The sequence below is a fragment of the Salvia splendens genome, chromosome 10 (assembly GCF_004379255.2).
Source record: "Salvia splendens isolate huo1 chromosome 10, SspV2, whole genome shotgun sequence".
NCBI classification, from domain to species: Eukaryota; Viridiplantae; Streptophyta; class Magnoliopsida; order Lamiales; family Lamiaceae; genus Salvia; species Salvia splendens.
In genome coordinates, this window is record NC_056041.1 from 6,302,709 (window position 1) to 6,330,602 (window position 27,894).

The 27,894-nt window shown below is 38.3% G+C and overlaps 4 protein-coding genes across 5 annotated transcripts; 3 read left to right on the forward strand and 1 right to left on the reverse strand.

Annotated features, from left to right (window-relative positions):
- The first annotated feature begins 4,219 nt into the window (after positions 1-4,219).
- LOC121753167 (dof zinc finger protein DOF4.6-like) lies at positions 4,220-5,776 on the forward strand. Its single transcript, XM_042148365.1, has 2 exons — positions 4,220-4,453; positions 4,746-5,776. The coding sequence occupies exons 1-2, from the start codon at positions 4,235-4,237 to the stop codon at positions 5,487-5,489; spliced, it is 963 nt and encodes a 320-aa protein (XP_042004299.1). The 5' UTR covers positions 4,220-4,234; the 3' UTR covers positions 5,490-5,776.
- A 2,299-nt stretch (positions 5,777-8,075) lies between these two features.
- LOC121752454 (pentatricopeptide repeat-containing protein At2g13600-like) lies at positions 8,076-10,730 on the forward strand. The gene has a single exon (XM_042147537.1). The coding sequence runs from the start codon at positions 8,122-8,124 to the stop codon at positions 10,633-10,635; it is 2,514 nt and encodes an 837-aa protein (XP_042003471.1). The 5' UTR covers positions 8,076-8,121; the 3' UTR covers positions 10,636-10,730.
- Positions 10,731-10,878: 148 nt separating this feature from the next.
- LOC121752455 (protein yippee-like At4g27745) lies at positions 10,879-12,531 on the reverse strand. The gene is made up of 3 exons (XM_042147538.1): positions 12,254-12,531; positions 11,896-11,992; positions 10,879-11,319 (listed from the first exon to the last, which is right to left on the reverse strand). The coding sequence occupies exons 2-3, from the start codon at positions 11,986-11,988 to the stop codon at positions 11,092-11,094; spliced, it is 321 nt and encodes a 106-aa protein (XP_042003472.1). The 5' UTR covers positions 11,989-11,992; positions 12,254-12,531; the 3' UTR covers positions 10,879-11,091.
- Positions 12,532-16,957: 4,426 nt separating this feature from the next.
- On the forward strand, positions 16,958-24,022 carry LOC121752481 (RNA-binding protein 1-like). Of its 2 annotated transcripts, XR_006040316.1 has the most exons (8): positions 16,958-17,232; positions 17,747-17,868; positions 17,949-18,183; positions 18,289-18,350; positions 18,438-18,519; positions 19,689-19,809; positions 21,603-21,685; positions 23,380-24,022. XR_006040316.1 is itself a non-coding variant. In XM_042147580.1 (7 exons), the coding sequence occupies exons 1-6, from the start codon at positions 17,139-17,141 to the stop codon at positions 19,793-19,795; spliced, it is 702 nt and encodes a 233-aa protein (XP_042003514.1). In that variant the 5' UTR covers positions 16,958-17,138; the 3' UTR covers positions 19,796-19,809; positions 19,918-20,226. The 2 variants fall into 2 exon arrangements, 1 of the variants encoding a protein (XP_042003514.1); XM_042147580.1 differs by lacking the exons at positions 21,603-21,685; positions 23,380-24,022 and adding an exon at positions 19,918-20,226.
- The last annotated feature ends 3,872 nt before the right edge of the window (positions 24,023-27,894 follow it).

Here is a 27,894-nt window from a genome sequence, read left to right on the forward strand (position 1 = left end):
ACAATAGGACCAAACTCATTGGAAATAGTGGTTAAGTTTAACTTGCAAAAATAATGTGATATTTTTTAAAAATACCGCTGAAATTGAAGGAAAAAAAAAATCAAATACAAGTGAATATTGCATATTCTCGTTCGACAACATTTAATAGTACAAGTGAATTATGAACTTTCAAATGCAAGATGATAGGATGAGACTTTGTTGTGGAAATAAGTAGACAGTGATAGTTGTCAAGAGCCTTTGTCCTAGCGGCAAGGAGTTTAGACATTATTGCATGAGGTGCCGAGTTCGAGCCCTCTTGAAATTTCCTCCTATCTATAGTGCATGAGTTTATTTGTAATTTTCTCCCTTATATATGAGTTAATTAAAAAAAGGTAAACAGTGATAGTTGCATATTTATATTTATTAAAATAATACCAACAACTTTCTAACAAGTTGTTTGTGTGAGATTTTCTTACACAAAGATGGGCCCTTTACAAAAATTTCGTAACTCCTAATATGTTATGAATAAGCCTTTTTTAAAGCACCATGTAATTTGGTAAAAAAAAAAGTATGGCCTGTTTTGTAAAAGGAAGTACCTGCTCCTTACTTTTTTTCTTCTACTAGTAATTTTTTTAAGAGAAGAAAGAAGGCTTTTCTTTTGCTAAATTGATAGTTATTGAAGTCTACTTGTGTTCTAAAATTGTAAGGTACATTGATTGATTCACTTTTTCAGAATGAGATATTATGATATGTTTGGTTATATTTGGATTCTTGGATCTCGGGACTGAAGATGATAATAATTTGCATCCGATGAGCTAGATATGCGTTTTATTGAAGTAATTATTTAGACAACTAGATATGCGTTTTATTGAAATAATTATTTAGACAACAACTACACTTAACATTTGAATTGAAATCTACCATGTCGAATTTAAGCCATGCACAATGGGGCGCCCTAAGGCGCGCCCTAAAGCCCCCCATGCACCGCCACGTCAGCATTTTATCCTCATGCATTTCCACCTGCAGTGGGACGCCCTAAACATTTTTTTCTATTTAAATATTTAAATAACTACAAAAATTGGGAAAAACCTTCATTTCATTTACAAAATTAATACATTACAATACGAATTACAAAAAATACGCAAACTCAGCGACTGCGGTTACGGGCCCACACTTCTTCAATCATGTCGTTCATGACCTGTGCATGGTCGTGTTGGTTGCGCATTGAGGTCCGTCTAGATAGAACCTCATTGAAGCCCGTCGGTAATCCTCGAGCGGGGGGCGCGGTCGCCGTGCTGGAGGAGCTGGATGCAATTTCGTCATCGGTCCAATCGGTGATGCTCCCACCTTCATGTTCGACTATCATGTTGTGCAAGATTATGCACGCATACATGACATCGGCGAGGATTTCCTTGAACCAGAGACGCCCCGGCCCTTTCACTATTGCCCACTGTGATTGGAGCACACCAAATGCCCGCTCCACATCCTTGCGCGCCGCCTCCTGCTTTTGTGCAAATAAAACTCTCTTATCACCAATTGAGCAGCTGATCGTCTTCAGAAAAACAGGCCACCGTGGGTATATGCCATTGGCCAAATAGTACCCCATGTGGTATTGGCGCCTGTTAGCAGTGAACTCGATGGCCGGGCCGTTGCCGTTGCATTGCTCGATGAAGAGGGTGGATGAGTTGAGGACGTTGATGTCGTTGTTCGGCCCGGCTACACTAAAGTAAGCATGCCAGATCCAGAGCCGATAGTCAGCGACGGCTTCGAGGATCATCGTCGGGTAGCTGCCCTTGTATCCACTAGTAAATTGACCACTCCACGCCGCCGGGCAATTCTTCCACTCCCAATGCATACAGTTGATGCTCCCTAGCATCCCAGGAAAGCCGTGCGTCGTCTCGTGCATTCTCATTAGGCCCTGGCAATCTACAGCCGTCGGCTTTAGCAAATATGTGTCGCTGTAGGCCTCAGCAACTCCCCTACAAAATCTCTTCAGGCACTCGCGGCCTGCTGTATCCCCGACGTGGAGGTACTCGTCGAACATGTCAGCGCTGGTGCCGTAGGCTAACTGCCGGAGTGCAACTGTGCACTTTTGCAACGGCGTAAGCCCGGGTCTGCCGATGCCATCTTCCCGATACTGGAAGTATTCATCGTGTGACTGCAACGTCGCCGCCGCCGCCTCCTCGCGTTGAATTATGGCTAAGCATTCCGCCATTGAGTCGTGCACGACTGCATTTAAGGCTCGAGTCAAGGTTGGACTACCGTCCTCCGAGGAACTCCAGTCGTCGTCGTAGTTCATTTTGGCATGTGAGATTTGGAGAGATGTGAGAGATGAGAGAACTGATGCGAGAAATGTTCGTATGAAAAATGGAATGACAATCGAGGTTTAAATAGACAAATTTCGAATTTAAAAATAAAAAAAAATGAAAACGCGTTGCATCTTCCGCGCCTCCCGCAGTGGGCGGACGATGACGCGGACGATGCCCTATCGTCCGCGCTTCGTCCGCAGACTAAGCGTCGGGCGTGGACGACGAATCGTCCGTCGTCCGTGGAGCCACAGTGGCGAACGATAGCGCGCCCGATGCATCGGGCGCGCTATCGTCTGCCCCATTGTGGATGGCCTTAACAAGTATAATGGGATTCGATCCTAGGCTCATTGCAGCAAGATCTGCTCCTCCGTTACCAACTGCACTACCCTTGCGGGCTTGATAATGGCTCTTCAGTCTTCACTATTGGGGGTTGTAATATGTTCCACATTAGTATTAAAAAAGTACCATCTCAATTGGATTCAGAGCATTATAAGACTATTTTTTTTATAAAGAAGTATAGTATTCTTATTCTTCAATTTCATAAGTATGTTGGATGTGGGTGATTGTATTTGATGGTTCCCTATCACTTTATCACCCTTCCTTAAAAACACGAGCTATTTTCATTTTAGTTAGTCCTTAAATTATGTATTTTTCATTTTATAATTTTTTAATATTAGGTGAGACTCATTCTTTACTAATAATATTATTATTGTTTTTTATTGTTTTTAAACTTATTTTATTAATTATGCATTAAAATCTACACTCGCTCCTTCAAAAGTTCATATACTTCAATCAATTTTGCCATATCTACTTTTCGAACATTACAAAGAGAGTTAAGGGTATGAGAAATTTGCCGATAGTCATTACCTGTATGGATTTGACGGTTCAGATTTGTTCTTATTGTGATCGTAATGTCTCCCTCTCCCCTATAAAATGATGCATATCCATCATACACCTTGCACCTATCACATAATATGGCTTCTTTCGCTTTTCCTTCTTTTTTAATACGTAAAACTACTAAGAAGTTAAAGAAATAAAAGCAAAACACACTCTCCAAACATAATATCGATCTAGAGACTAGAGGTATTAGGATTTGAGTCCATAGCATTTCCCATCAGGAATTTATGTCATTTAAGTGCATGTGTAAAAAATTGGTATTTATAAAGTATACATAAATAAAATTGATGTCTAACGTTTACACGAAATATAAAAAATGCCTTCATATTTCAAAAGTACTCGTAACAATAATTTTGTAGCCAGTGTTCTATTATTGTTAATCATGCGAGTACGCGACATTAATGAATTGTTTTTCCTCTCCAGGATAAAATTCAATCAAAATCACGGGAAAATCGAAAAACTATAAAGTTGGTGTCTTTTATGATAAAACTAGTTTAATTGCAATGTCGATTCAAATACAAATCGAATAAACGAAATCTAAGAGCTGAAAACAGAACGCACAAAGGATTACGTGGTTCGGCTGTAAAGCCTACATCCAAGGAGAAGAGGAACCTTTTTTATTCACTGACTCTCAAGATGAGATTTACAGAGGAAGAATACAAACAATTCACACTCAAACTATCACAATCTCTCAAGAACTCTCTTGCTCTCGGATGATCTTGAAGAATATGATAATCTCACAAAGGAAGTATAAAATCAACCCTGACTGATTAACTAACTCAAGCAATTGAATGGCTTATGGTTTCAGCTCAAACTGATCAAGTGAGTTAATTCTTCTTCAGCACCTTAAACCCCCTTTCCGTTCCTTATTTGCAAACCAGTCCCTCAACTTAGTAAGTTGTTCAGTTGCTCTAAACTCTCCCAACAACTAGAAAATAAAATTCACCCTAACATTCGTGTATTCAATGTATTAACCGCTAAAAATAATTACAGAATGATTTGTTGACCTAAATATACGTGACAATAATTCAATAGTTAAAAAAGGTGAAATGACGAAAGTAGCCTTCCTTTATCCCGCACTAGCTGCGCTGAGGCAGCAGACTGACTGCAAAAGAAGCAGAAAGCAAACACACAACCGCCAAATAAAAACATCTTCAAGTAGCTTTCTTGCTCAAAAGTGGTTGCTTTCCTCTCTTTCAACACAACCCCTCTCTCCTCTCTCTCTCTCATCTTCCTTTTCTGCTATGGATACTGCTCAGTGGCCACAGGTAAAGCGATAAAACATGTTTTTCTCTCTTCGATATCATGACCTCTTTCCCTTTTCTTTTCCATTTTGCCATTTCTCGCTTGTTGTTTTCTGCGATTTTCAATTTCCTTTTAATATTCTATACATGATCAAACCCCACTTCAAATTTTCGATTTTAATTCTTTGCACTGATCAATCACCTTTTCCCTTCCCACCATCTGCTTTAAAGGATCGATCAAAACCACTTTAATTTCAGCCTTTTTTTGTTTTCTCATGTGCCCTCGATTTACGCTAAATATTCCTTTGTTTTCTAGTCAATTGGAGTTCCGAAATCCGCCGCTGTCGAAATCTCTAACTCAACCTCAAAACCTAACAATGGCGCTGGGCCTGAGAAGAAGCCGCGGCCGGAGAAGGAGCAAGCTCTCAACTGCCCCAGATGCAATTCCACCAACACGAAATTCTGCTACTACAACAACTACAGCCTCTCCCAGCCTCGCTACTTCTGCAAAACGTGCCGCCGCTACTGGACCGAAGGCGGGTCCCTGAGAAACGTCCCCGTCGGCGGCGGCTCACGCAAGAACAAGCGCTCATCTCCGCCCCTCGCGAAGAAGCCCGATTTCACGCCTCAAAACCCTAAGATTCAGGAAAGCCACGACCTCAATTTGGCCTACAATCCCTCCAATTACAATGCCATCCCCGAATTCGGAACCCTGCATCAAACCCTAGGAAACCCTAATTCCGACCGCCACCACCCTAATCTGCCGCTGATGGAGCTGCTCAAGTCCGGGGGAGGAGGCCTGAGCTCCTTCATGTCCGACGACGCCGGATTCCCCTCCTCGTCGGCGGGATTTCCGCCGCAGGATTTCAAGGGGTTTTCAGTGGATGGGATCGATCAGTCGTTTGGAAATATGCAGGAGAATCAGCCGTCGAGAATTCTGTTCCCTTTTGAGGAATTGAAGCCGGTTAATTCGAATCATGATGAGTTTGAGCAGGAGAGAGTGGTGCAAGGTGAGAGTAATGTTTACTGGAATGGTATGCTTGCTGGTGGCTCTTGGTAAATGAATGATCAAATCAAGAAAAATGGCTAAAGTTGAAAGCTTTAGTCATTTTTTCTAATTACAATGGTGGTGAGTGAGACTTGTATCTGAAATTTGATTTGATATGAATGATGAGAAGCTAACAGCAGATGATAGGTTTTCCATGTTCATAGTTTGCTCTTTTTTTTAATGAAATTTCCCACTTGCTTGTTCAGTTGATGTTGGGTTTCTTCTGCTGTTTGTCAAAATGTAATCTGATTTTTTGCTTTGATGTTTAGTTTCTATGAAAAGATTTTATTTTTGGGTTAGTTGAATTTATATATGATGATGATGATTTGTTTTGTACTGTCACTGCACATTGGCCTACATATTCATTCTTCCTATGTTTCTTGAATCAATGCTCTTGGATTTGGAAATGAAACAAAAACATGTATTTCCATTTTCTATGCGTCTTTTTCAGTAGAAACCCTAATGTATGTATTGTATTGTATTTTTTCAGTTTTTGTGTTATTGGCACCACCAAATATAGCACACATGATGATGGCCAAACTATAGATGAAATAAATAAACAAGAGAGAGAGAGAGAGAATGAATGATTTATATTGGGGCTGTAAATTTTAGTGGGATTGATGATTGATTAGAGCAATAAATAAAACATAAAAATTGGTGTTCCCCAAAATCATAGATGAAGTAATGGGTTGGCCAGGCCTGCAGTCCTTTCTTTATTCTTTTCTACTGCTTTTGCTTTAACTTGTCTAACAGTTCATCACTGTCACCTGCTTCGCCAGAACACACATACACACACACACACACACACACAATTCTATACATTCCTCTCAATTTGTTTCGTCCACATTATTCCATATAGTAGTACTACTATCTTATATTGGTCCACGTGTATTGACAATAGTGTAATTCAGCTAATTATATACACCAATTAAAGACTTATTTTTTTATTGAAATATAACGTTATTTAAAAGAGCGAAACTAATTTCTTGTGTGATCCAGCGATATATAGTGATGAAAAGGAGAAAAAGAAGAAAGTGGGTTGTGATTTGCATAAAATAGAAGTAATGGGGCATGATAGCACATGGTAAGCACTGATAATGTGGGAAAGAAGAGATAAACCCTATTGCATGATAGTATGAGATTTGAGAATATATAGTGATAGTGGTGGTGACCACTTGCTTTGGGTAGTGGGCCCCATATAACCATTGCCATATGCAATTGAAATTGGTAAGTCATTACCAATTTATGATTATTAGAAGTATAAATTACCCAATGAATGTGCTTTTAATGAGGTGGAAAATTATGCTTCCACTGATTAGTTACTTGAATCTTAAATTTGGATGAGTCTTGGATTGTTCCTTTTTTTCATACAATTAAATAATTAATTGTTCAATAGTGTAAACTCAAGATAAGTGATTACGTTCAATTCAACTATGGAAAATATCAAAATAGGGTTATGAACTTATAATCTGATGATCGAGTCGATTCCATGATTATAAGTTCATTCCATACCGGACCAGGCCGGAATAGGGTTATATACATTCTCAAGGAGTCATTCGAGGAGGTTCCAGTATAAGTGAAAGAAATAAAGGGGTTCTCGCTTTCAAATTCTAGAATAAACATGATTGGTTTGGGGCCAAAAAGATGTAGGTGGAGAAGATAATCCAAAAGGTTGAAAAGAAGAAGATGATAATCTTCCTGAGCACGCATGTCGGAGGAGAATGTTTGTAGGACCCACTTTTCTCCATTAAACAAAGTAGAAGTCAGTTTACCACGTCTATGGATTGCAATGTTCTATTTAATTATGATTATCAACAATTAAGGTTGCCATAATTTGGGGCCACTTTCAGTGAACTCAGTACTACTTACATTAAGCCTCAAAATATTTTTGCATTATTAATTATTCTCTAGATCATTGAAAATATCTAAGTAGTAGTATTAAAATGAATTGTCGATTTGGTATCTTTAGTACCTATGTCAAATTTTTTAAATTAGAATGTTGACGTATGTATGTCAATTTTTCAAAGCCCGAATTTTTTAAGGTTAAACTGTTTCAGATTGTTGTACAAAAATAGTCTCAAACTTTTTCCTCAGTACTGGTGATGATAATTGCTTGATTTAAACTAATTTTACCATAATATCATAAGCTGATAAAAAAATGTTACTTCAAAGTTGATTCTAAAATGTGATAGATAAATACGTTTTTAGTTTACTTTTTCAATATATCTAAACAATGTGTTCATGTTTCCATTTTGTAATACAATTGGAATTCATAGTGTATTAATAAAATGTAAACTCCATATATTGTACAAACTCCGAATTCATCTACACATTTTCAATACAATGTCAACACAGTATAAAATTTTAAGATTTTGACATCAACACAATGTCGTCAACACAACATCAATATTTAGAGTTTGGAGTTTGTACAATATTTAGAATTTGTATTTAATTACATCCTTGTTTCCGTTGTGTATTTAAAATAATGGGAAAATATAATTAAAACAAGTATAATTGTGAAAAAATAAACATATTTATATCGTCATTTTTATTCTTAAAACAACAATATAACTATATTAACTGTATTCATCATGTTTAGATACGTACTAAAACTGGATTGAGAAAATATCCAGCATCTCAATAGATGATTTCACAGTTTCGATCAGTAATCAACACGCCGTCGCCGCCGACGGCTGTGCCACCTTCAACCACTCCAAACCGCGCTGACTTCAGAACAGACAGGCTGCAACGGAACCAATCCGCTTCCCAAGTTTTCCATTTCCTCAACGGCGGAGCAAATTCCACCGCCTACGCGGCGGCGCTCGAGTCCTGCACCTGCCCGGACTTCGGCAAACAACTGCACGCCCACCTGCTCAAAAATGGGTTTCACGGGCGTGAATTCGTCGAGGCGAAACTACTTCAAATGTACGGCCAATGCGGCTGGGTAGACCATGCAGTTCACGTGTTCGACAAAATGCCCGACCGAAATCTATACACGTACACAGCGATTCTCAATGTGCTTCTCGATAACGGTCTGTTTGAGGAAGCCTTTTCGCATTTCGAGAGGTTGCTTCTTGAGGATATCGAGCTGGAGTTTTTTGTTTTCCCTGTTGCTTTCAAGATTTGTGCTGGCTATGGAGGGGTTGAGTTGGGGAGGCAGTTGCAGGCGCTAGCCACCAAGGCCGGCGTTCTACAACATCTCTACGTGGGGAATGCGTTGATTGACATGTATGGGAAATGCGGGAGCTTGAGCTATGCCAAGAAGGTTTTCAATCATATGATGGAAAGGGACTGTGTTTCTTGGAATTCTATGGTTACAGCTTGCACTGCTAATGGGAGGATTTTGGAAGCATTGAAGTTGATGGAGGATATGTTGGGGAAAAAAGAATTGAATCCGAATTTCGTTTCATGGAGTGCTTTGATTGGTGGATTTGCTCAGAATGGGTACAACGAGGAGGCAGTGGAGATGCTGTGCAAGATGACAGCTGCAGGATTCGAGCCGAATGCAAGAATACTAGCAACTGTTCTCCCTGCTTGTGCTAGGCTGAGGGAGATGAGATTAGGGAAGGAGATGTACGCATACATCATGAGGCGCGGATTCATGTCCAGCCCTTATGTTGTCAACGGATTGATAGATCTGTTCCGGAGGTGTGGAGCTATGGAGAATGCTCTCAATATCTTCTCAAAGTGTTCATTGAGGGATGCGGTGTCATTCAACACCATGATTGCAGGATACTGCGAGAACAGGGAGATTATCAAGGCGAGAGAGCTTTTTGATACGATGGGATCAAAGGACTTGATCTCGTGGAACTCCATGATCTCGGGTTATGCAGATAATTCAATGTTTAGTGAGGCTTTGAGTTTACTTATATATTTGATGAAGCAAGGAGATATCAAACCTGATTCTTTCACCTTAGGCAGTGCTCTTGGTGCTTGCGCAGAGACAGGGTCTCTGAGGCTGGGTAGATCCATACATTCATACTGTGTCATCAGAGGGCTGGAGTCGAACCCTTTTGTTGGTGGTGCGCTCATCAGCATGTATTGCCAGTGCCACGATGTAGAATCTGCAGAGAAGGTGATGCAGAAGGTAGAAGATAGGGATATAGTTATATGGAATACTTTGCTCTCTGGCTATGCTCATTGCAACGAGTTGCAGAGTGTACAGAGTGTTATTCAACGCATGAGAGATGATGGATTCGAACCGGATGTGTACACATGGAATGGGATCATAGCAGGATTTGTGGAGAATGAGCGCAATGAAATGGCTCTGCAGCTGTTTTCTCAACTGCAGAGTTCAAATTTGAAAGCTGATATCTACACAGTTGGAATAGCTATACCGGCCTGCTCGAGGCTCGCTAGTGTTGAAAGAGGCAAGCAGGTTCATGCTTATGCGATCAGATGTGGATTCGAGAAGGATTCGTACATCAGAGCTGCGCTCGTGGATATGTACGCAAAGTGTGGAGCTATGGAGTATGCTGAATCCGTGCATGATGGGAGCCGTAGCCGTGATCTGGTGACTCAGAACGCCATGCTGAATGCATACGCGATGCATGGATATGGCGAGGAAGGGATAGCTTTCTTCAGAGAGATGGTGGCTCGTGGCTTGGAACCAGACCATGTAACATTCCTGGCAGTTCTGTCTTCGTGTGTGCATGCAGGTGCAGTGGAATCTGGGCAGGAGTTCTTTGATCAGATGAGGTGTTACAGTGTAGCACCAACATTGAAGCACTATACGTGCATGGTCGACCTACTCGCCAGGGCAGGGAAGCTCGAGCAAGCATATGGGATGGTTGAGAGGATGCCCTTGGAGGCTGATTCAGTGATCTGGAGCGCCTTGCTTGGTGGTTGCATTATACATGGGGAAGTCGGTCTAGGTGAGAAGGCAGCACGCGAGCTCATGAGGTTGGATCCAGGGAACTCAGGACACTTTGTGATGGTGGCGAATTTGTATGCTTCAATGGGCAGATGGAGTGAGCTGAGAGGAATAAGACTGCAGATGAAGGCCGAAGAGATGCATAAGGCACCGGGGTGCAGTTGGATCGAGGATAGAGACGAAACTCATGTGTTTATGGCATGGGACAAATCACACAAAAGAGCTAGAGAAATTTATGACATGTTGAATAATCTAACAGATCAGATGAGATTACAACATGTGTAATGTAAATCTTATGGTACAAACTACATTGTAAAAAAGCCGTCAATTGTTTTCTGCTCAGTAAAGATCAATTGATTCGAGCACCTTTTGGGTTTGAATCTGCAACGGTGACAAGTGACAACGACCAAGTTGGCATTGATTAGAGCAATGCAAACATTGGTGAGACACTGGCTTTTGCATCATATGGAAACAGAGGTGAATGCAGTACAGACACTCACACGAGAGAAAATTTAAGCAAATTGCAAATTAACAAGACGATGACTTATATTATTACAAAGACCATTTGTTTATAAACTTGGAATACATAAGATGTTCGGATGGGAGGCCAAACGCTGCTGAATTTCGATATTCGAGCAATGACTGTACAAGATGGACACTTGGAACAAATAAAATCCTATGTACTGAATGAATTCATGAGTTTTTAGGCATAGTTACATCAAACTTACTACTGGCATAGGGCTACCAGTTCTCCTTCACAATCTTCGATTTCTCAAATATGAATTTACCCTCCTTGTATTTCTGTGATGCCTCAAAAGCCCGTTCATATTTCCATCCCAGCACCTCGCTGCAATCTACACAGGAGATATCAGCAACAGTGTGGAGACCAGTCATTAGATTCCTGTCCTCTTTTGCGCCAACAGTAACGTTCATGGCATGGGAGAACAGAAAGGCTCGTCCGTGTCTTCCCTGGTACATAGAAATTGCTCGTGATGTTGCGAATCCGATGACAAACGCATCACAGGATACAGCCACATGAGTAAAGTTAACTTATTCAGCCAAATCAATAGCATAATGACAAATGAGTATAGCTTTGGATACAATCAACCTAATTCATTTTCTACAGCATCTCAAAATGCATCATACAAAGTTAGAGAGGCCAATGGTGACATAACACAGCTTTGCGATGTAGTTCTACATCAAAATGCATCATATGTAGATCAAGAAAGTATCATACAAAGACTAAAAAACCGAGGATAACATGATGCAAATCTGCAACTTAATTCTATGTCAATAACCAATATGCATCAGACAAAGACTGTAACAGCTGATATTGACATCAAATAGCTCTGACACTTAGTTCTATGCGAAAATACATAACACGAAGATTAAAAAAGGCGATGATAACATGACACAACTTAGTTTTACATCAAAATGTAGCATGCGAAGACTAAAAGGGCAGCTGGAAACATGATACATAGCCAGGAAATGGGTATGGCTTAACATTTACAAGGGGAAATGCTGAGAACAGATCAAATGCTTCACCTGAAATGCCTTAGAGATTATGTCGTCGTGAAGGCAAACATGATTACGGCATCTATAGCAGCTGTAGAGACGAGGGCCGACTAGTTCGTCCATTCAACTACAAGAAATAATTGAATCAAAAACAAGAGAATAACACACTCAAACCGTAGCAAAATTAGAGAAACATAAATATGCATCAAAGATGTGAATTCCAGACTCGAAATTAAGCAAGAAGGTGTCAAATTCGAATACAATACGCATAAACCAGTAATCAGTAAATTTGGAATCCTCAATTCAAACAAAATAATACACGGGCTAAAAGCACAATTCAACCAAAAACTGAAGAGCATGTATAAATTCAAGAGAGTAAGACGAGTACCCTAAAATGAGTACCCAAATATGAGGGCTACAGCGCAATAGTATTACTAATTGGGATTGCGGTAATTTGCAGAAAATATTAAAGCGGCTGTGAAGGAATTAGAATCCAGAAATGAGAATTAGGCGGCTCGGAAAAACGGAATCGGTGGATCAAGAGTGAAATACAAGCAAAATGAGAAGGAAAAAAACAAAGCTATTGAAAAGTAAACTGTGGGAGTTTTACAATAAATTCTTCACTACTCCTCCACTAGTGATCCGTTGATGAACAGTGATCTAAGGAGTGCAATTATACTGTGCTTCAAGTTGAAACGGTGAAATTGGATAAAATTTACGGTTCATTAATGTGTTCATTCATCTAATTTAATATTTTAATTACGCTTCATATATCTATAGCAACAATCTATTAATTAATTTATTATTAATCAAATTTTATTAACCGAATTAAGACTTAATTCAAATGATTGCACGTGGATTGAGGCGTGCCTCTTATTAACAAATCCATCGTTTTAATTTTGTTACGAAATTAAAATCGAAAGCTATTTCTATGATTAACGGTTGGTGAGGTGAGGTGAGGTGACGTGTTAGTCTATTATCCTGGTTTTGAGTTTGATGGTTTTATATTTTACAGTATGTAACAGTGAGAAACCCATCACCACATAAAGGCATCCGCAGTGGTGGGATGTCCAGCGGGACATCCCAAAAACACCTCCTGCCACGTCATACGGATTTCCCACTACGGATGCCACGTCATACAGACATTCCAATGCACAGTGACGGATATCCCCAAGGACATCCCGACGGACTTTTCATATTAAAAAAATTCACAAATTCACTAATTTAACAATTTACATAAGTAAAATTTCGACACGAATATGGAGAAAATGAAAACACTTTATTTTAAAAAATATACTTAATTAAAAAAAACATAAAAAATTACATAAATATAAAAAAATCCGCCTTCTCACTCCTCGGATTCCCCGCCGCAGGTACCCTTATCGTCGCCGCCGCCACCCCCCTCGCCGTCGCTATCCGACATCTCGTCGAACCCCAAATCGCGCCGCATACTGTTGAGGAGGGGTTTAAGCTTCCGCTTGTAATGGGGTCGGTCGCTTGGCGCCATTCAACCATCGCACGTAACAAGGTTTCATGTGCCGCGATGCGGGCGAGTAAGGGGTTCTCGGGATCGTTTTGGGTGGGTGCTGCCGATTGGGCCTTGGCGGATCCGCTGTCGCTTTCCCCCCGGAGTCCCCGCCGCGGCCTTTTGCCTAACCGGGCGACGACGTCGGTTCGACGATGTGGGTGTGGGGAACTCTGCCTCGGCGGGGGTAGGGGGAGCTCGTATGAACCAGCACTGCTACTATACTCCCCGGAGGCGCTGATCCTCGTTCGCTTCGGCCAACCAGATTCAACGCCCGCAGTGAACTTGACCGAATCCTGCACCACGAGATAGACATCCCAATACTTGAATTCCCAAAACCCCTTTGAAGGATCGATGTACTGCTGGTGCACGGAGACAGTTCGTGTAAAGGCCGGCAAAGCGGTTGAGCTGCCTCCTCAGCCGCTCCCACTATTTCCGGCATTGTTCGCCGTTGTGAGGCTTCCCCCTGCCGGTTTGAATTGGAGGTAGCTTTGGCTAATGCGCCACCACATCCTGTTGATGTGCTGGTTCGCTCGGAAGTATGGATCCTCCACTACACTGATCCACGCCTTCGCCAACGCAATGCACTCCTCCATGCTCCAGATGGTCTTCTTGTTCCCGCTGGACCCCTCTCCCACCTCAGCGGCCCCCGACCCACCATCGTACACCGCCGCAGACGATGTAGTGTCCTGTCGGTGGGAAAATCCTGGATCGGAGACAACCCCAACTCCTCCAACGAGAACGTGTCGAGGCCAGTGAACTGGGTCTCGACAGGAGTACTCGCCGGGTTGTCCGGCAACAGTAAATCCATGTAAGGCCGGCAGACGTTGTCCACCGGTGATTGGGGGACCCCTGCGTACTCCTCCTGCACCTGCCGACGACCCCTGCATCATCCTTAGCATCATCATACCGGGCATCTGGGGCATCATCCCCGGTATTCCAGGCATCATACCCGACATTCCGGGCATCATACCTGGCATTTGGGGCATTCTGAAACTCCCCCGGGCATCTGGAACATTTGGCTCATCATCTCATACCACTGCGGGTACATGTTATAGTACCCGAGCATCATCCCCGCCGGCATTTGAGGTTGAGGCATCATCCCCGGTAGTTGGGGCATCGCGGCAGACATCGGCGCCATTCCGCCGACGTCAAAAATGGCGATGGTGAGTCGCTCAAAGCGGGGGAATCGCTATCGTGGTGCTCCATTGTTCTTCGAAAGAAAAGTGTGTTAGAGAGAGAGAAACTTGTTAAAACAAGTGGTGCGATTGAAATGAAGTGTAACGAGACGTATTTATAGAATTAAAAAAAATTAATGAAAAAATCGGGAATTCCGCGCCGACGTCTGTGGGAGTCAACGCAATGGCGGACGTCCCGACGGACGTCAGCAAAAAGGCACGGACATGCGGTGTCCGTATCGGACGTCCGTATCCGTTGAACAGTGTCACAATGGCGGACGTCGCGCACGCCGGTCTGGCATCTGCGCGGAAGTCCGCCGTTGCGGTTGCTCTAAAAGGTGGATATGGTTTCACGTGGATTTGAGACTAAAAGTTCAAACCACCGCTTAATTAGAGTATAAAAAGTCGTTCAATTAGAGATTTAATTGAGCCATATCACTTTTCTGATTATGGATCGCTTTTACCATGATTTTTTTTCGACTTTACAAACTTTCTACGCGTAAATAGGTACGTCTCTAAAACGTACAAATTGTAAATCTCATTTTTGTTAATCCCTAATTTGAAGTTTAAAAACGTACTACAACACTAGCCCTTAATTAAATAAAAAAGTATGCATTACACAATTTGGTAACTGGTGACATGAATTTCATGGCAAATACCGTGATATATAGGTATAACTTTGGACTTTTACAACTCAAAAGAAATAGAGATATCAAGTCCAAGTGTAAATGTAATTAAGCTTCTATAATAAGTACTTAATACCAGTATGTTAATTATGTATCAAAATGATGTTTTAGTAGTACTCCTCAGTAAAAATAGAGATATCAAGTCCAAGTGTAAATGTAATTAAGCTTCTATAATAAGTACTTAATACCAGTATGTTAATTATGTATCAAAATGATGTTTTAGTAGTACTCCTCAGTTAAAAAATGGAGTAGATACTTTTGAGACTACATGAGTTTTAATATGAATTTGATAAAAAAAAATTGTCATTCAAATCGCAATTTTTGATTGATTTCAGGTTTATCTCATAATTTATAAAAGTAACTAACTAAATCACAACTTTTGCACATTTTTCAATTTTGCCGTATATTTAAAATTTTTAAGAAATTGGTTATTTAAATCATAATTTTTGGTCAATGACTGCATAATTTTAACATTGTTCTATATTATGATGGTCGATTTTAGATGATTATTATGTGATTTGTGAAGATACAATAACAAAAGTAAAAAGGTTATTATATACTCCCTCTGTCCCACAATAATTGTCACTTTTATTGTGGGCACGTGTTTTAAGAAATACAAAGAAAAGTTGGTTGGATAACTTAATGGAATGTGACACCCACTTTTTTATATTGATTTTATTTATAATAAAATGTGAGTGAAGTGAGTTAGTGGAATGTGTGACATACTTACCATTTATGATAAAAATGAAGTGTGACAATTATTATGGGACGGATTGAAATGGAAAAAAATGACAATTATTATGGGACAGATGAAGTATTTCTTTAAAATTTTAATTGCATGTGACAGTTGGAATATAAGCAAAAGTTGTGATTTAATTAGCTACTTTTATACGTTATATGTAATAGACCATAATTCAATCAAAAGTTGTGATATAATTGCAATTTTCTAATTGATAAAATAAAAAGATAAAAATAAAAATAATTTGAATATTTGTAGTGAATTCCACCTTAGGAGAAAAGTTTATTAAAAAATGAAAAAAGACTATTAAAATGTAAAAAGGACTATTTTCTTTAGACCATCCACAATAGGCGCCCAGCGACCGCCCAGCCGAGCGCCGGCGCTGGGCGGTTCGCTGGGCGGTCTATTGCAGCCGCCCAGCGGCTGAGTGGAGAGAGAAACCGCGCAGCGCTGGGCGGTTATGTGGCGCTGGGCGGTCGGCTGGGCGGTCCGTTCGGCGCTATTGCAGCGCCCGGATCGCCCAGCGCACCGCCTAGCGCGAAAATTAATTTTTTTTTCCGAAACACTATATATACGCGCTTTGCTCGTCATTTTCATTCGCACCACTTGTTTTAACGAGTACTCTCTCTATCTTAATTTCTGTTCAAGTTTAATAGTATTATTAAACTTTTCCCGTATATGTCTCGTAAATTAAATTCCGTATATTGTGTGATTGTTAATTATGTCATTTTATATAATTGTTATTAGTGATGTGGCTATTGATGTGGCTGGGCTATTTATGATGTGGCTAGACTATGGCTGGGCTATTTATGATGTGGCAGGAGGATTTTTAGTGCTGATGATGTGGCAGTGGCTAGGTTATGGCTGAGCTATTGCTGGGCTATTCCTATTGTGGATGGCCTTATAGAGTAGAAAGAAATTTTCAGTTACACATCTTTATTACGAGGATTAAAAGTAATAGGACAAATAATTCGATGCCCAATTTCAACCAATTAATCAAACGTACTCGATACCAAAACGTATAGGGTTGGGTGTCAGCGTTAGTATCGATTTCATTTGTCTGAAATTCGGAAGCCAAAACCCTAGTTTTTCAATTTGATTGAGTTTCCCCCTTTTTCTTGTTGAATTCTCACTACCAATCAACAATGGCGGACGCTTTCTGGAGGTACGGTGATAACAGGCAGCCGGCGGTGTCGCTTCCAGCTCAGATGGCTTCCAAACGGACTCGTTCCGAGTTTGGTATATCCCTCTCTCCCTATCTTAATCTCACGATTCATCCTTCTCTCAGTACATGTACGATGTGAATTTCTCGTTATTTCGCTTTAATTGGGGTTAGGGCTAGTGTTTTTTTAGCTTTTATTTTATTTTGTTCGGCTTCATGTGTATAGTCATACTTATTGGGTATGGTGAACGTGTGTTTATGGTAATGGCACGCCTATTGCAAAATGGTGAATTTCTGATCTTGGGTACTGAATGGTTGAATGTGTTTTGATTTGGTGGCTGGAGTTTGCAGCCTCAGTCGTGTCTTTGTATCTGTTGCAATGTAGAACCTGAATCCTTGATTGTGGGTGATTTGGATCTCTATTTAATTTTCCAGGACTCACTTTAAGCTTTTTGAAATTTAATCTATTGGCTCCTTAAGGAAATCTCCTTAAGGTTCTTGGCCCTTTTGAGTGACAATTTAAATGCTTATTTGGTTTTCACCACATTTTCTGTATTAGTCTATCCTCCATATTTAATGTTCATTGTGTAGAGATGCCAAGTGGACGAGACACATCAAGCTACTATACTCCCTGCAATGAAAGGCCAGGAAATGTTGTCCCTAGAGATACTGACTCTGTCAATGCATCATATGAACGCTACTTGCGTAGTTTGGTATTCTTCTTTTTCCTTTATCCTTCATTTTTCCGAACCGGGGCCTAGTATTTTTGTAATTTGTTAGTGGACTGTAACAGCAAGTTCCATCATACGGTGGTCAAACTGGAAGACCTGCTACTGGTGGGCTTGATGGTGTTCATGAAATTGATGATCTTAGGGTCCTAGGAATGGTGCAATCAGGCCCAGCAGCTGCTCCACAAAGCCGGTTAATGGGAGTGGGTGGACGACCTGAAATTTCACTCCCTCCTGATGCTAGCAGCACATTGTTCGTGGAGGGATTGCCTGCGAACTGTACTCGCAGAGAAGTGTCTCGTATCCTTTAAGATACATAATAAGTTACCTAGTAACCCCAACTGGTTTGTTCCTTTAAATTGCCTAGTATCCCCAACTGGTTTGTTCCTTCACTTATGATTTTAGATATATTCCGCCCTTTTGTGGGCTATAAGGAAGTAAGGCTTGTAAACAAGGCACCAAGAAATGTAAGAATCCTTTTTTTTTCTTGAATAAAATTAAAAACAAAAGAATGTATGGATAGTTTTGCTAATGTTGCTTCCTAATCCGTGTAGCCTGGGGGGGATCCTGTGGTGCTTTGCTTTGTTGATTTTGAGAGCCCAGCTCATGCGGCAACAGCAATGGATGCTCTGCAAGGTCAGTCAGCACATGATTTACTTATATTTCCTGTATACAATCTTTGCATCTCAGGTTGGCATGATGTTCTGGATTTGGTTTTTTGTTAAGTTATGATGGGTGTGTGTTTTAAATTGCTTATGCGATTGTCACTGTTAACAAACTAATATGATACTTTTAGCTAATGTGCTTGAGGTCATAACGAGGGTATGTGCTTTTTTTTTTAAAGAAAAATATTGAGCGTGTAACATGTGTGCAAAGATCAAAAGTAGATCTAGTTAATAACCTTTGACCTTATTCAACTAGTATAATAAACTTGATGGAGAAACTCTGATCGAAGTTGGCAGCAACAATGACATACTCCACCTAGATATTCTCTTTGAATCCTGGCTGTGGTCACCAAAATGCTTCATTGCAATTAATAATATGTGATCTAAAACTATTTTTTTAGATATATGATTCAACAACATTTCTTAGTCTTTTGAATTTGTTGAGGGCACTATTCTTGCCCCAGGCTTATGTGTCTGGTCATGGACTTTTTTTGTTGTTGGGACTCCTGTATTTGTTTTTGTTTGGACATATGTATGAATTTTTAATCACTCATATGTCCTCTGGTTTTCAAAGTCCATTTTTATAAGTTTTCATGATAGTTTGGATCTTGATAGTATTAGATTGTAAAATTGTTCTGAAGAATTCAAAGTCACATTTTCATTCAACAACAAAATTCTTAATATTACATTAGTACTATTACATTTCTCTAGGAGCTTAAGTGTCATAAATATTAATGAATTTGTTGTCTTTATCCACATCGAAATAAAATTTGTCAAATTACTTGATGTAAATAACTGTTTAGAATTCTCAATGTATTCTGTTTCTTTCATTATTATATTTGTTGATATTAGCTATACTTCAGTGATTTTATTACTTGCAATACTTAGTGATTTTAGGTGTCACAAAACGTTGTTGTTCAAGCCAACAATGTTGAGTATCTGATACCGTAGTTGTGGTAGTGGGATCTATTGGGGTTTCCCTTTCTGTTATGGGTTAACTCACTATAATCGACTATGATTTGATTGTTCAGGCTTATAATGGATAAAACTGGTATTACCTTTATCTAAAAATTAGATGTTTTTTTGTTGTCATCTAAAGTGAATCTATTTGCATCATGAATACTTGAGCTAATCTTACAGGTTACTTGTTTGATGAGAACGAGCGGGATTCAGGCCACTTAAGGGTTCAATTTGCTCGGAATCCTCCTGGTCCAAGGTTAGGTGGTGGGCATCGTGCTAACCGTTGAAATTGGTTTGACAGGTGAGATTTATAAATGCTTGACCCCCATTGCTAATAAACCTCTTGGTATGAAGAAAACTTAAGACGGTCAACGAATTGCTCTAAATGTGGACATGCGCTTCTGTGTAGGACCCACTGATTGTAGAGGTTTACAGTTTGTGAGTATCGCAGCTTTGGAGTGTTGCGACATACTTGCAGAGGCTTTGCTTAGAATCAGGGGGTTTATCTCGATTGTGTCAGTTGGAGGGACGACTGGGTGGCCTAACCTTCCCTTCTCTCTTAATTCCCTTAACTGGCCGATAATAAATATCAAATGTAATAACATTTAGTGAGTTGTAAGGAACCTCCTAGGAATGCTGGGTTTATCATCTCCTGCTGTAAGATTATCGTTTTATTTCGCTACGTACACCTTGGTTTATGAATGGATATTGTGCTTAATTACCTTCCTGTTAAGCTTGATGCAGTTAAATGTCATAGACAAGAACCACTACCATTTTTTGCTTTTGCATACATGTTTTAAAAATTTTCCTTGTGTCAATGTCATCATATCTTATTAATAAAAAAATATCTTGTAAATTCTATAATGAAATGACCCGCTATTCTATGTAGGCTTAGATTACCTGTCTTTTCCTAATTAAGCATTAGAGCTGTAAACGACTCTATGAACTGTTATCCCCCCCCCCCCCACATGTAAAGAAATAAAATTTATGTGTCTTCCGTCGGAGCACAAACTAGATGAGCATTCATCATCACAATCCCCCCTGAGATAAAAGGCAAGTTATTGTCCCTCTCTTCCATTACTCAATAGATGCACCATGTCCTCAACTGACATCATGCTAATGATATCATACTTACCTTAAGTGATGCGTCTAAAATAATGCTTGAAGACAAGCTAGTCATTGTCTGAGTGAACTTTAGGATTGAGGGCTTTGGGGGTATGCTTTGTGGAAGGAGTGGATGCGAGGTTGACGTTTAGCAATAAATAAAAATACGTGTAGCAAAAATAGTGGATGTCACTAACAGGGATGTATAGGAGGGACATCTAACATGGTGATGGTTGTGGTTGTAAATGAGGATCAGGGATGGGGAGCTGTATTCACTATATATTTTTGTACCGTGATATATATTTATGCACATATACATTTACATGGTATTAGTTTATAAAACATACGATATTGTTGCATTTTTTATCCTTCACAATACTTTTACACAAATTTTTGTTAATATTTTAAGGATTTCCCTTGAATTGTTTTGTTATGTTGTTTTAAACATACACTCAACTCTTCTTTGTGAATTATATTTTTGTCATTCTTTTTTTGATAAATTTAAAAAGTATCTGTCAATTTATAACTTTATAATGATCTCAAGTTGTATTTTGATGAACATAGTTTTATCTACAAATCATATTGCATCTTACAACATAATTCTACCTACAGTCTCAGTTTTGGTAACTACATTTCGTTCAGAAAAGGAATTTACTATTCAAATATTATTTTGTCAATCTCCAGTAGTTAAGTTACAGTTATATATAAATTGCAGTTATGAACATCTTTTAAATGCATAAATACCACGTGGGAGAAATGTTATGCCACATGCCTTGCGTGAGAATTGCTCGTGTAGTTCATGGTAGCGTTAGTTTTTTATTCATGATTTTAGTTTGATTCAAATGCCTTGAAATTTGTTATTAACAATATTACATCTACACATTACATAAAACTTTGATTTGTTCTGTTATTCATTTCTTTAAGTTAAATAGAAAATGAACATTTTTTATGTAATTTGTAGAATTAATGATGTTAATAACAATTTTTTAGGTATTAGAATCAATATATAAAACAAAACAAATATTGCTAACGTGGACTATCGGAGATCGGTGCTCACACATGGTTCTCACAAGGTACGTAACATAACATTTATTGTAATGCTTTAAAATGTATCTACATTTTTTCCGTTATTCATATCTAGTGCAATAGAGACAAACATTACAGTCTTGTTTCATTATTTCTCTTACTTTTCCCATAACGTTGACCCCAGGGGCGTAGCCAGAAAATCATGCCACAGGGGGCAAAATTATATCCAGGGTAATTTTATGAATTTTAATAAGGGGGCATTTAGTGAAAAAGTTGATATATATTTGGAAATTTGTACCAAAATATAGAAGGATGAGTGGGGGTGAGGAGGGGCAATTGCCCCATCTAGACATAGGCTAGCTACGCCCCTGGTTGACCCCCCAAAATCCAGCCCTCCAGAATAAACATAAGCACACAAAACCTTAGAGTTAAAAGATGTACGAGCATCTGGTCTGCTAATTATGTATTGATTTTCTACCAGTGGATGCTTTAGGCTATAAGCAACAGTCAAGATAGTCGGCAATCCCTTTGTCCCTTAGTGTTTTTTTTTATCTTGTGGGTTTTAGTACTAAGGGGCTGTCATAATGTTTTGGAAATTTGCGGAGTGTCCATGAATATATTTTTGAATGATTTCTTCAGAGTTCATTGGAAGGCTCTTTCCTTTAGAATAGTTTACTTCATTTAATTTTAATTACTACATTTTTTCTTTCTGGATATTGGTGCTTGAATCAAATATTTATATGAGTTTATCTACCTGTTTAGTATCAGATTTTCTAAACTATTCCAGTTTGCATTTTAATTCTAAGCTCTTCTCTTCATCTAAATGTATCTTTTTCCTTTTATAAGTATTTGTTGTGTGGAATCCTTATTGAATTTCCACCTCTAGTAATTACTCCGTATAAGTTATTTTTTTAGTTTCCTGTATTTCCATGTCAAAATGCTCCATATTATTCTTTTTAAAGACACTCCATTTGTCAAAACTTGAAAAAGGGTATAAAAACATTTCATACAGGCTAAATTGATTCAAGGAAAAAATGTTAAACGTGGCAAATGTGTTGGATTGGCAAATTTTGTCCTTATCTAAGTTTGGTTAGTCATGTTCATAACTCTAACCTCTTTTTCTCCTCCCCATTAAAGAAAAAAGAAAAAAACGACAACCCCACACTTTGTGGACAGACCCTCCCCAAACATATCTGTATAGCTGTATACACGACTAGAATGCTATTTATTGATTTTCATTACTAAAATGCTGTTTCTGCTTGAATAATCCTCAGATTAGGCTGTCTCAATATTCTGGATTTAGTGTTTTCATACTTGAATAAAGTGATGAAATACTAAATTTACTGGAAATTTGCTGATTAAGTGAAAGAAAAACAAATATGGGATCGTAAATTTCATGCTCGTTTGTGCTTGTTATTATTTAAGTGCATTTATTATAATTAGAGGTCCCACAGTAGGAAAACTCACTTAACTTCCTTTCAAGGAAAGTGCTAATTACTATGAATACCTTGGAGTCAAATTTTATTTGTGCTGTACCTGCCAGATTATGTTTTCTAGTTATCTACAGATATTGATTCGATCTGTAGTGCAGCTTCCTTTTTATTTTCGCTGCGTAGTCCACTGTGCAACATTTGCTTGCATATAATGATATGTGGTTACATGCTACTGTGTATGTGCTCTTTGCCTGCATATGCTGAAATATGCTCTTGAAAAATGCTTTATGCTCTGGCTTGTTGTGCAGTGTTATACACGGAGCCTGCCCTTTGGTTGGACACTATAGTATCTTGCTTGGTTGGCAGAATGATGCGCTCCCCACAGCATTTCCACTAGAGGACTGTATTCAAACAAAATGATCTCCACTCTCCTGAGCTCTTGGAACAGAGACATTACCAATGGATGCAGCCAAAGGTAGATAAAGAAAAAAAGTTATTTATGAGCAAATAAATGAGGGGACGAGGACAAACAAAGTTTGGTGAAAGAGGTTCCTTTTGAGGAACGACACTTGTGCTATGTTCCAAAGGTAGATAAAGAAAAATAGTTATTTGTAAGCAAATAAATGAGGTTCCTTTTGAGGAATGGCACTTGTGCTATGTTGCACTGAAGTTTTCTGTGCCTATGTGCGTTCACTTTGATGCTAATATATATGAGCCTAGTAACTGAATGATGTGATCTTGTTGTAAGCACCATGTCTAAAGCCAGATTACTGGTTTAACAGAATAGGAAATGGTGCTTGTACATAACCAGCGTGTACATTATTTTGGCCTATTTGTATAAAGTTGTAGAGTCTGGCTGGTGCCGTCTCCATTTCCTGGGAGACAGCACTATGTGAAGCTTCCATATAGGTGCATTTCGATGCCTTGACGTGAAGGTGCAAATTTGTACTACCTGGTTTCTTGTTTCTTTTATGTTGCCAGCAACCTTTTTGGTTTCATTTCCATATGTGAAAAGAGTTTTAGGTCATTTCTGTATAATATTCAATCTCCAGTTATATGCTTGTATTTTTTTGGGAAAATTAAGAAGGGCTGAAAATGACATTGGATGTTCATAAAATAAGAGTAATATGTTAGTTTTCTTTGATATGTTTGAAGACGTTTTTATGACACATGAGAAGGCCTTGTCGTTTATTTATAGTAATCACCTCCAAGAAAATTCAGTTAAAAGATGTATGCTTTTTATTCATTCTACCTAATAGAAGAAAGAGGTTGGTTTCTCTCTCATTTGAGCCAAGGCATTTTACAATTGCCGCTTTCTCATGAATCAATACTTTTTTTTTGTTTGTATAATTCTAAGAGGCCAATAGCTTATAAATTATTGAAATTTGATCAAAGTTTAGTATCACGTTTCAGAGTTTGGATTCATAAAGAATTACTGCATTTGTGCATATCATGTCTCAACATCAATTCCTGTACGTAGTTGAAAGAATGAAATATGATTATTACCGGACAAACAATCTTCTATTCATTAGACTCATATTTCACTAAAAACTAATGATAGATGTGAGATTTAAACTAAACTTTTTACATCACTTACATTCACATTTTGTAAAGCTCGTATCAAGTGAAAACAAGACTATAAAACTTGAAAAGAGTGTATAAAATTCCAACTGACAAGTGGTGCTACATGATTTGAGGCCTATGAGGGCAAACAATTCTCACATTGGAGAATGAACAAGAGTTACAAGAGCATATAAGGGTTACCCTAGCTATATTAGTATAAGGCCTTTTGGGAGTACCCCAAGAGCAAAACCGTGAGGGCTTTGCCCAAAGCGAACAATATCATACTAATGTGGAGTTCGGGTGTGCACCACCGATTCCCAACAGTGGTATCAGAGCCCTGGTTCAGGGCTGGGCCTGTGTGGCTCGAGGTTCGGTGGATTGCGCTTGCAAGTTCTCCAATGTCTCTATGTGAGCTCGATCAAGACATGTGGTGACCTGTAACATGGGGTGGGCATGTAGTCTTGGTTTGAGGGGAGGATTGTGAGGGCAAACAATTCTCACATTGAAGAATGAACAAGAGTTGCAAGAGCATATAAGGGTTACCCAACTCTATTAGTATAAGGCCTTTTGGGGAGTACCCCAAGAGCAGTTTTGCCCAAAACGAACAATATCATACTAATCATATTAATGTGGAGTTTGGGTGTGCACCACCGATTCCCAACCAGACCATTTCAATCCACGAAAGAAACAAATTCGCCTTTAAGAAAAAAAAGGATGATTTCGGGAGTATAATAAACCAAGTCCTCGTTGGATTATTTTACATAGTATTTATTTTTATAATAGAAATTTTACATGATTCATCACTATTAATTAGTCTATAACTACTAAAGAAAGATTCTTGGTAGTCCAGTCAATCGGATTACATGTAGTAACACCAATAGCTAGAGTTTCAATATTTAGTATTGACATTGATTAGTTACACTAAAACTAATTAATTGGTTTTTTCCTTAACCAAGTTGATATTTATTTATTGCAAAATATATAAATAATATGCCCATAGAAAGCAACTATTTCCGGTAGTATTAAAACGTGTGCGTGTACCTTATGTTTTTTTTTCCTTGCATGAGAGCTTCACAAATTCTTTCCCAGAAAAGACAAAATTACTGGTTTTGAAACAAACACAACTTAACAAACATTAATCTTTAGAGAAAGGAGATGGAAACATTGTTGGTTCATTTTTCTATAGCCTCGATCTTACTATCAAGAAACTTGTCAAAGAGTATACTGCCATGATATATGAAAGAAGGTTTCGATTGTAAACTGTAAAAGTAATTAAATGAGCATTAATCGTCACTGTAATTCATTTACTCATTTAAAGTAATGGTGATCACACATAAGAAATTGAAAAAAAGTGAAAGAATTATATAGTAGTAATAAATTTGTTAATTACCTGGAAGGTAGCTAGGTTAGAAGAAAATGCTGTTGGCCATAGAAGTATTCTTGTAAGTATATTGGAGATGATTTTATAATTATTTTCATTTTTATGCAATGAAAAGTATACAAGAGTAATATTGGTTCGGCTCATTGCCAAAAATCACTGCTTATTTTGGTGGCGAACCGAAACAATATTACACCATGTCTACTTCTTCAAGCTATGGAGTGAACAAGAATAAGGTGGTGTTAATTATGAAAATGGTGAAACCCACTCATTATATAGAGGGAGGGTTTTATTATTTTAATTATGGAAATGGTTGGTCCTGGTCCATCCAGCAAACAAGGACCCTAGTCCTAAATTTAGGAAACGGGGTATCATGTATTTTTTATTTGAAACTAAACAATATTATCATCACGATTTCAAGATCTAAGAATCCACTAAATATGGTCCTATTTTTTTTATTTTTATGCAAGTACGATTCAAATAGGAATGCCACGTGAAAATGGTACGGACCTATATTGATCATCAGCGGTGTGAATTAAAATAACCCAACAAATTTAATTTTGTAATAATTACAGTACTAGTAGACTAGTAGTTAACAACGGCATCGAAATTAATGCTAAAATTAAACAATACTGTATTTATTTTTCATTAGTTCATAGTAGTAGTATTTTTATGTTTTTCATTATTTTTTATTTCTTACTTTTTTTTTGCGCTTAGTAGTGTATGGATTTAATTATGATATTAACTAATTTTATATTTATTTAAATCAGAATATTAGTTTAATTAGAATTTACTCTAAGATATATAAAAAAATAAATAAATACAAAATTTAAAGATGAGAGCCATTAATATTCATTGAATTTCTTTGTCTGTTTGAAGTTTTCAATGGGACAAATTCCAGCGAAGTCTAAAGGAATTGTTATTTCTGTAGATTGTACTATTCATTTAAAAAAAAAGCTACACAGATAGTTTGCGACTCCCTTTACATATGTTTGTGCAATAATTTTGATTGATTGAATTAATTATCGTTCTAGGTGAAATCTACGAGTTAAAAAACCGACCTACTGCTAATTTTATATTGCACTTTTATTAAATTTAATACCGGCCTAAACTAGTGGTAATATTCTGTTTTATTTCATAATATTCATAACCAAGTTCTCAAATTAAGTAAAGAAAGCAGATATGAAAAGATGAGTGTCGGGCGGGAATTAAAAAAAAAAAAAAGATGAGCCGCCACTGTTGATATCCTATGATTATTATTGTTCACTTACTTCTGTCGCTACTTGCATAATTTCACTTGTTTTAAGGATCTCACACTCCGTCCATGTCTTTTCAAGTTTTCATATGTAACGACTAACAATTATGTTTAAGTTTTTAAAAGCAAAAGCATTAACCCTCTCCAACTTCTAAAAATATTATTGTGATTAATTGACATCTAAATTTTACAATTTTTATTAAATTTATACTACTATTTACTTCCTCCGTCCCTCAAGAATATGCACTATTTCATTTTTAGTCCGTCCCACAAGAATATACACTTTCTAATTTTGGAAAGTCTTTTCTCGTGGGACTCATTCTCCATTAACAATACTTTATTTACTTTTTTCTCTATACATCTTTCTTACTTCACCAATTTTACATTAAAATCTGTGCCGACCCCAAAGTGTATATTCTTTGGGGACGGAAGGAGTATTATTTATCTTCGTTTACCTGCCAAAACTAGAAAGATACGAGAATAAAATGTGCTCTGTGGAGTTTTATTCTGAACCGTCTATAATAATATGCTAAATAGGATAATAGAAAACTAATCACGTTGGATTGCCTTTTGAAGTGCATTACACCGCGCTTTCGCATGCAGTAAGCATGCAATTTTGAATTAATA

Coding starts and splice junctions, on each gene's coding strand:
- LOC121752455 (XM_042147538.1), bottom strand. CDS start 11,988: ATGGACGAACTAGTCGGCCCTCGTCTCTACAGCTGCTATAGATGCCGT. Junction 11,320..11,895: donor TAATCTCTAAGGCATTTCAG/GTGAAGCATTTG, acceptor TCTATGTACCAG/GGAAGACACGGACGAGCCTT.
- LOC121753167 (XM_042148365.1), top strand. CDS start 4,235: ATGACGAAAGTAGCCTTCCTTTATCCCGCACTAGCTGCGCTGAGGCAG. Junction 4,454..4,745: donor ATACTGCTCAGTGGCCACAG/GTAAAGCGATAA, acceptor TTTGTTTTCTAG/TCAATTGGAGTTCCGAAATC.
- LOC121752481 (XM_042147580.1), top strand. CDS start 17,139: ATGGCGGACGCTTTCTGGAGGTACGGTGATAACAGGCAGCCGGCGGTG. Junction 17,869..17,948: donor AACGCTACTTGCGTAGTTTG/GTATTCTTCTTT, acceptor GGACTGTAACAG/CAAGTTCCATCATACGGTGG. Junction 18,184..18,288: donor TACTCGCAGAGAAGTGTCTC/GTATCCTTTAAG, acceptor TTATGATTTTAG/ATATATTCCGCCCTTTTGTG.
- LOC121752454 (XM_042147537.1), top strand. CDS start 8,122: ATGATTTCACAGTTTCGATCAGTAATCAACACGCCGTCGCCGCCGACG.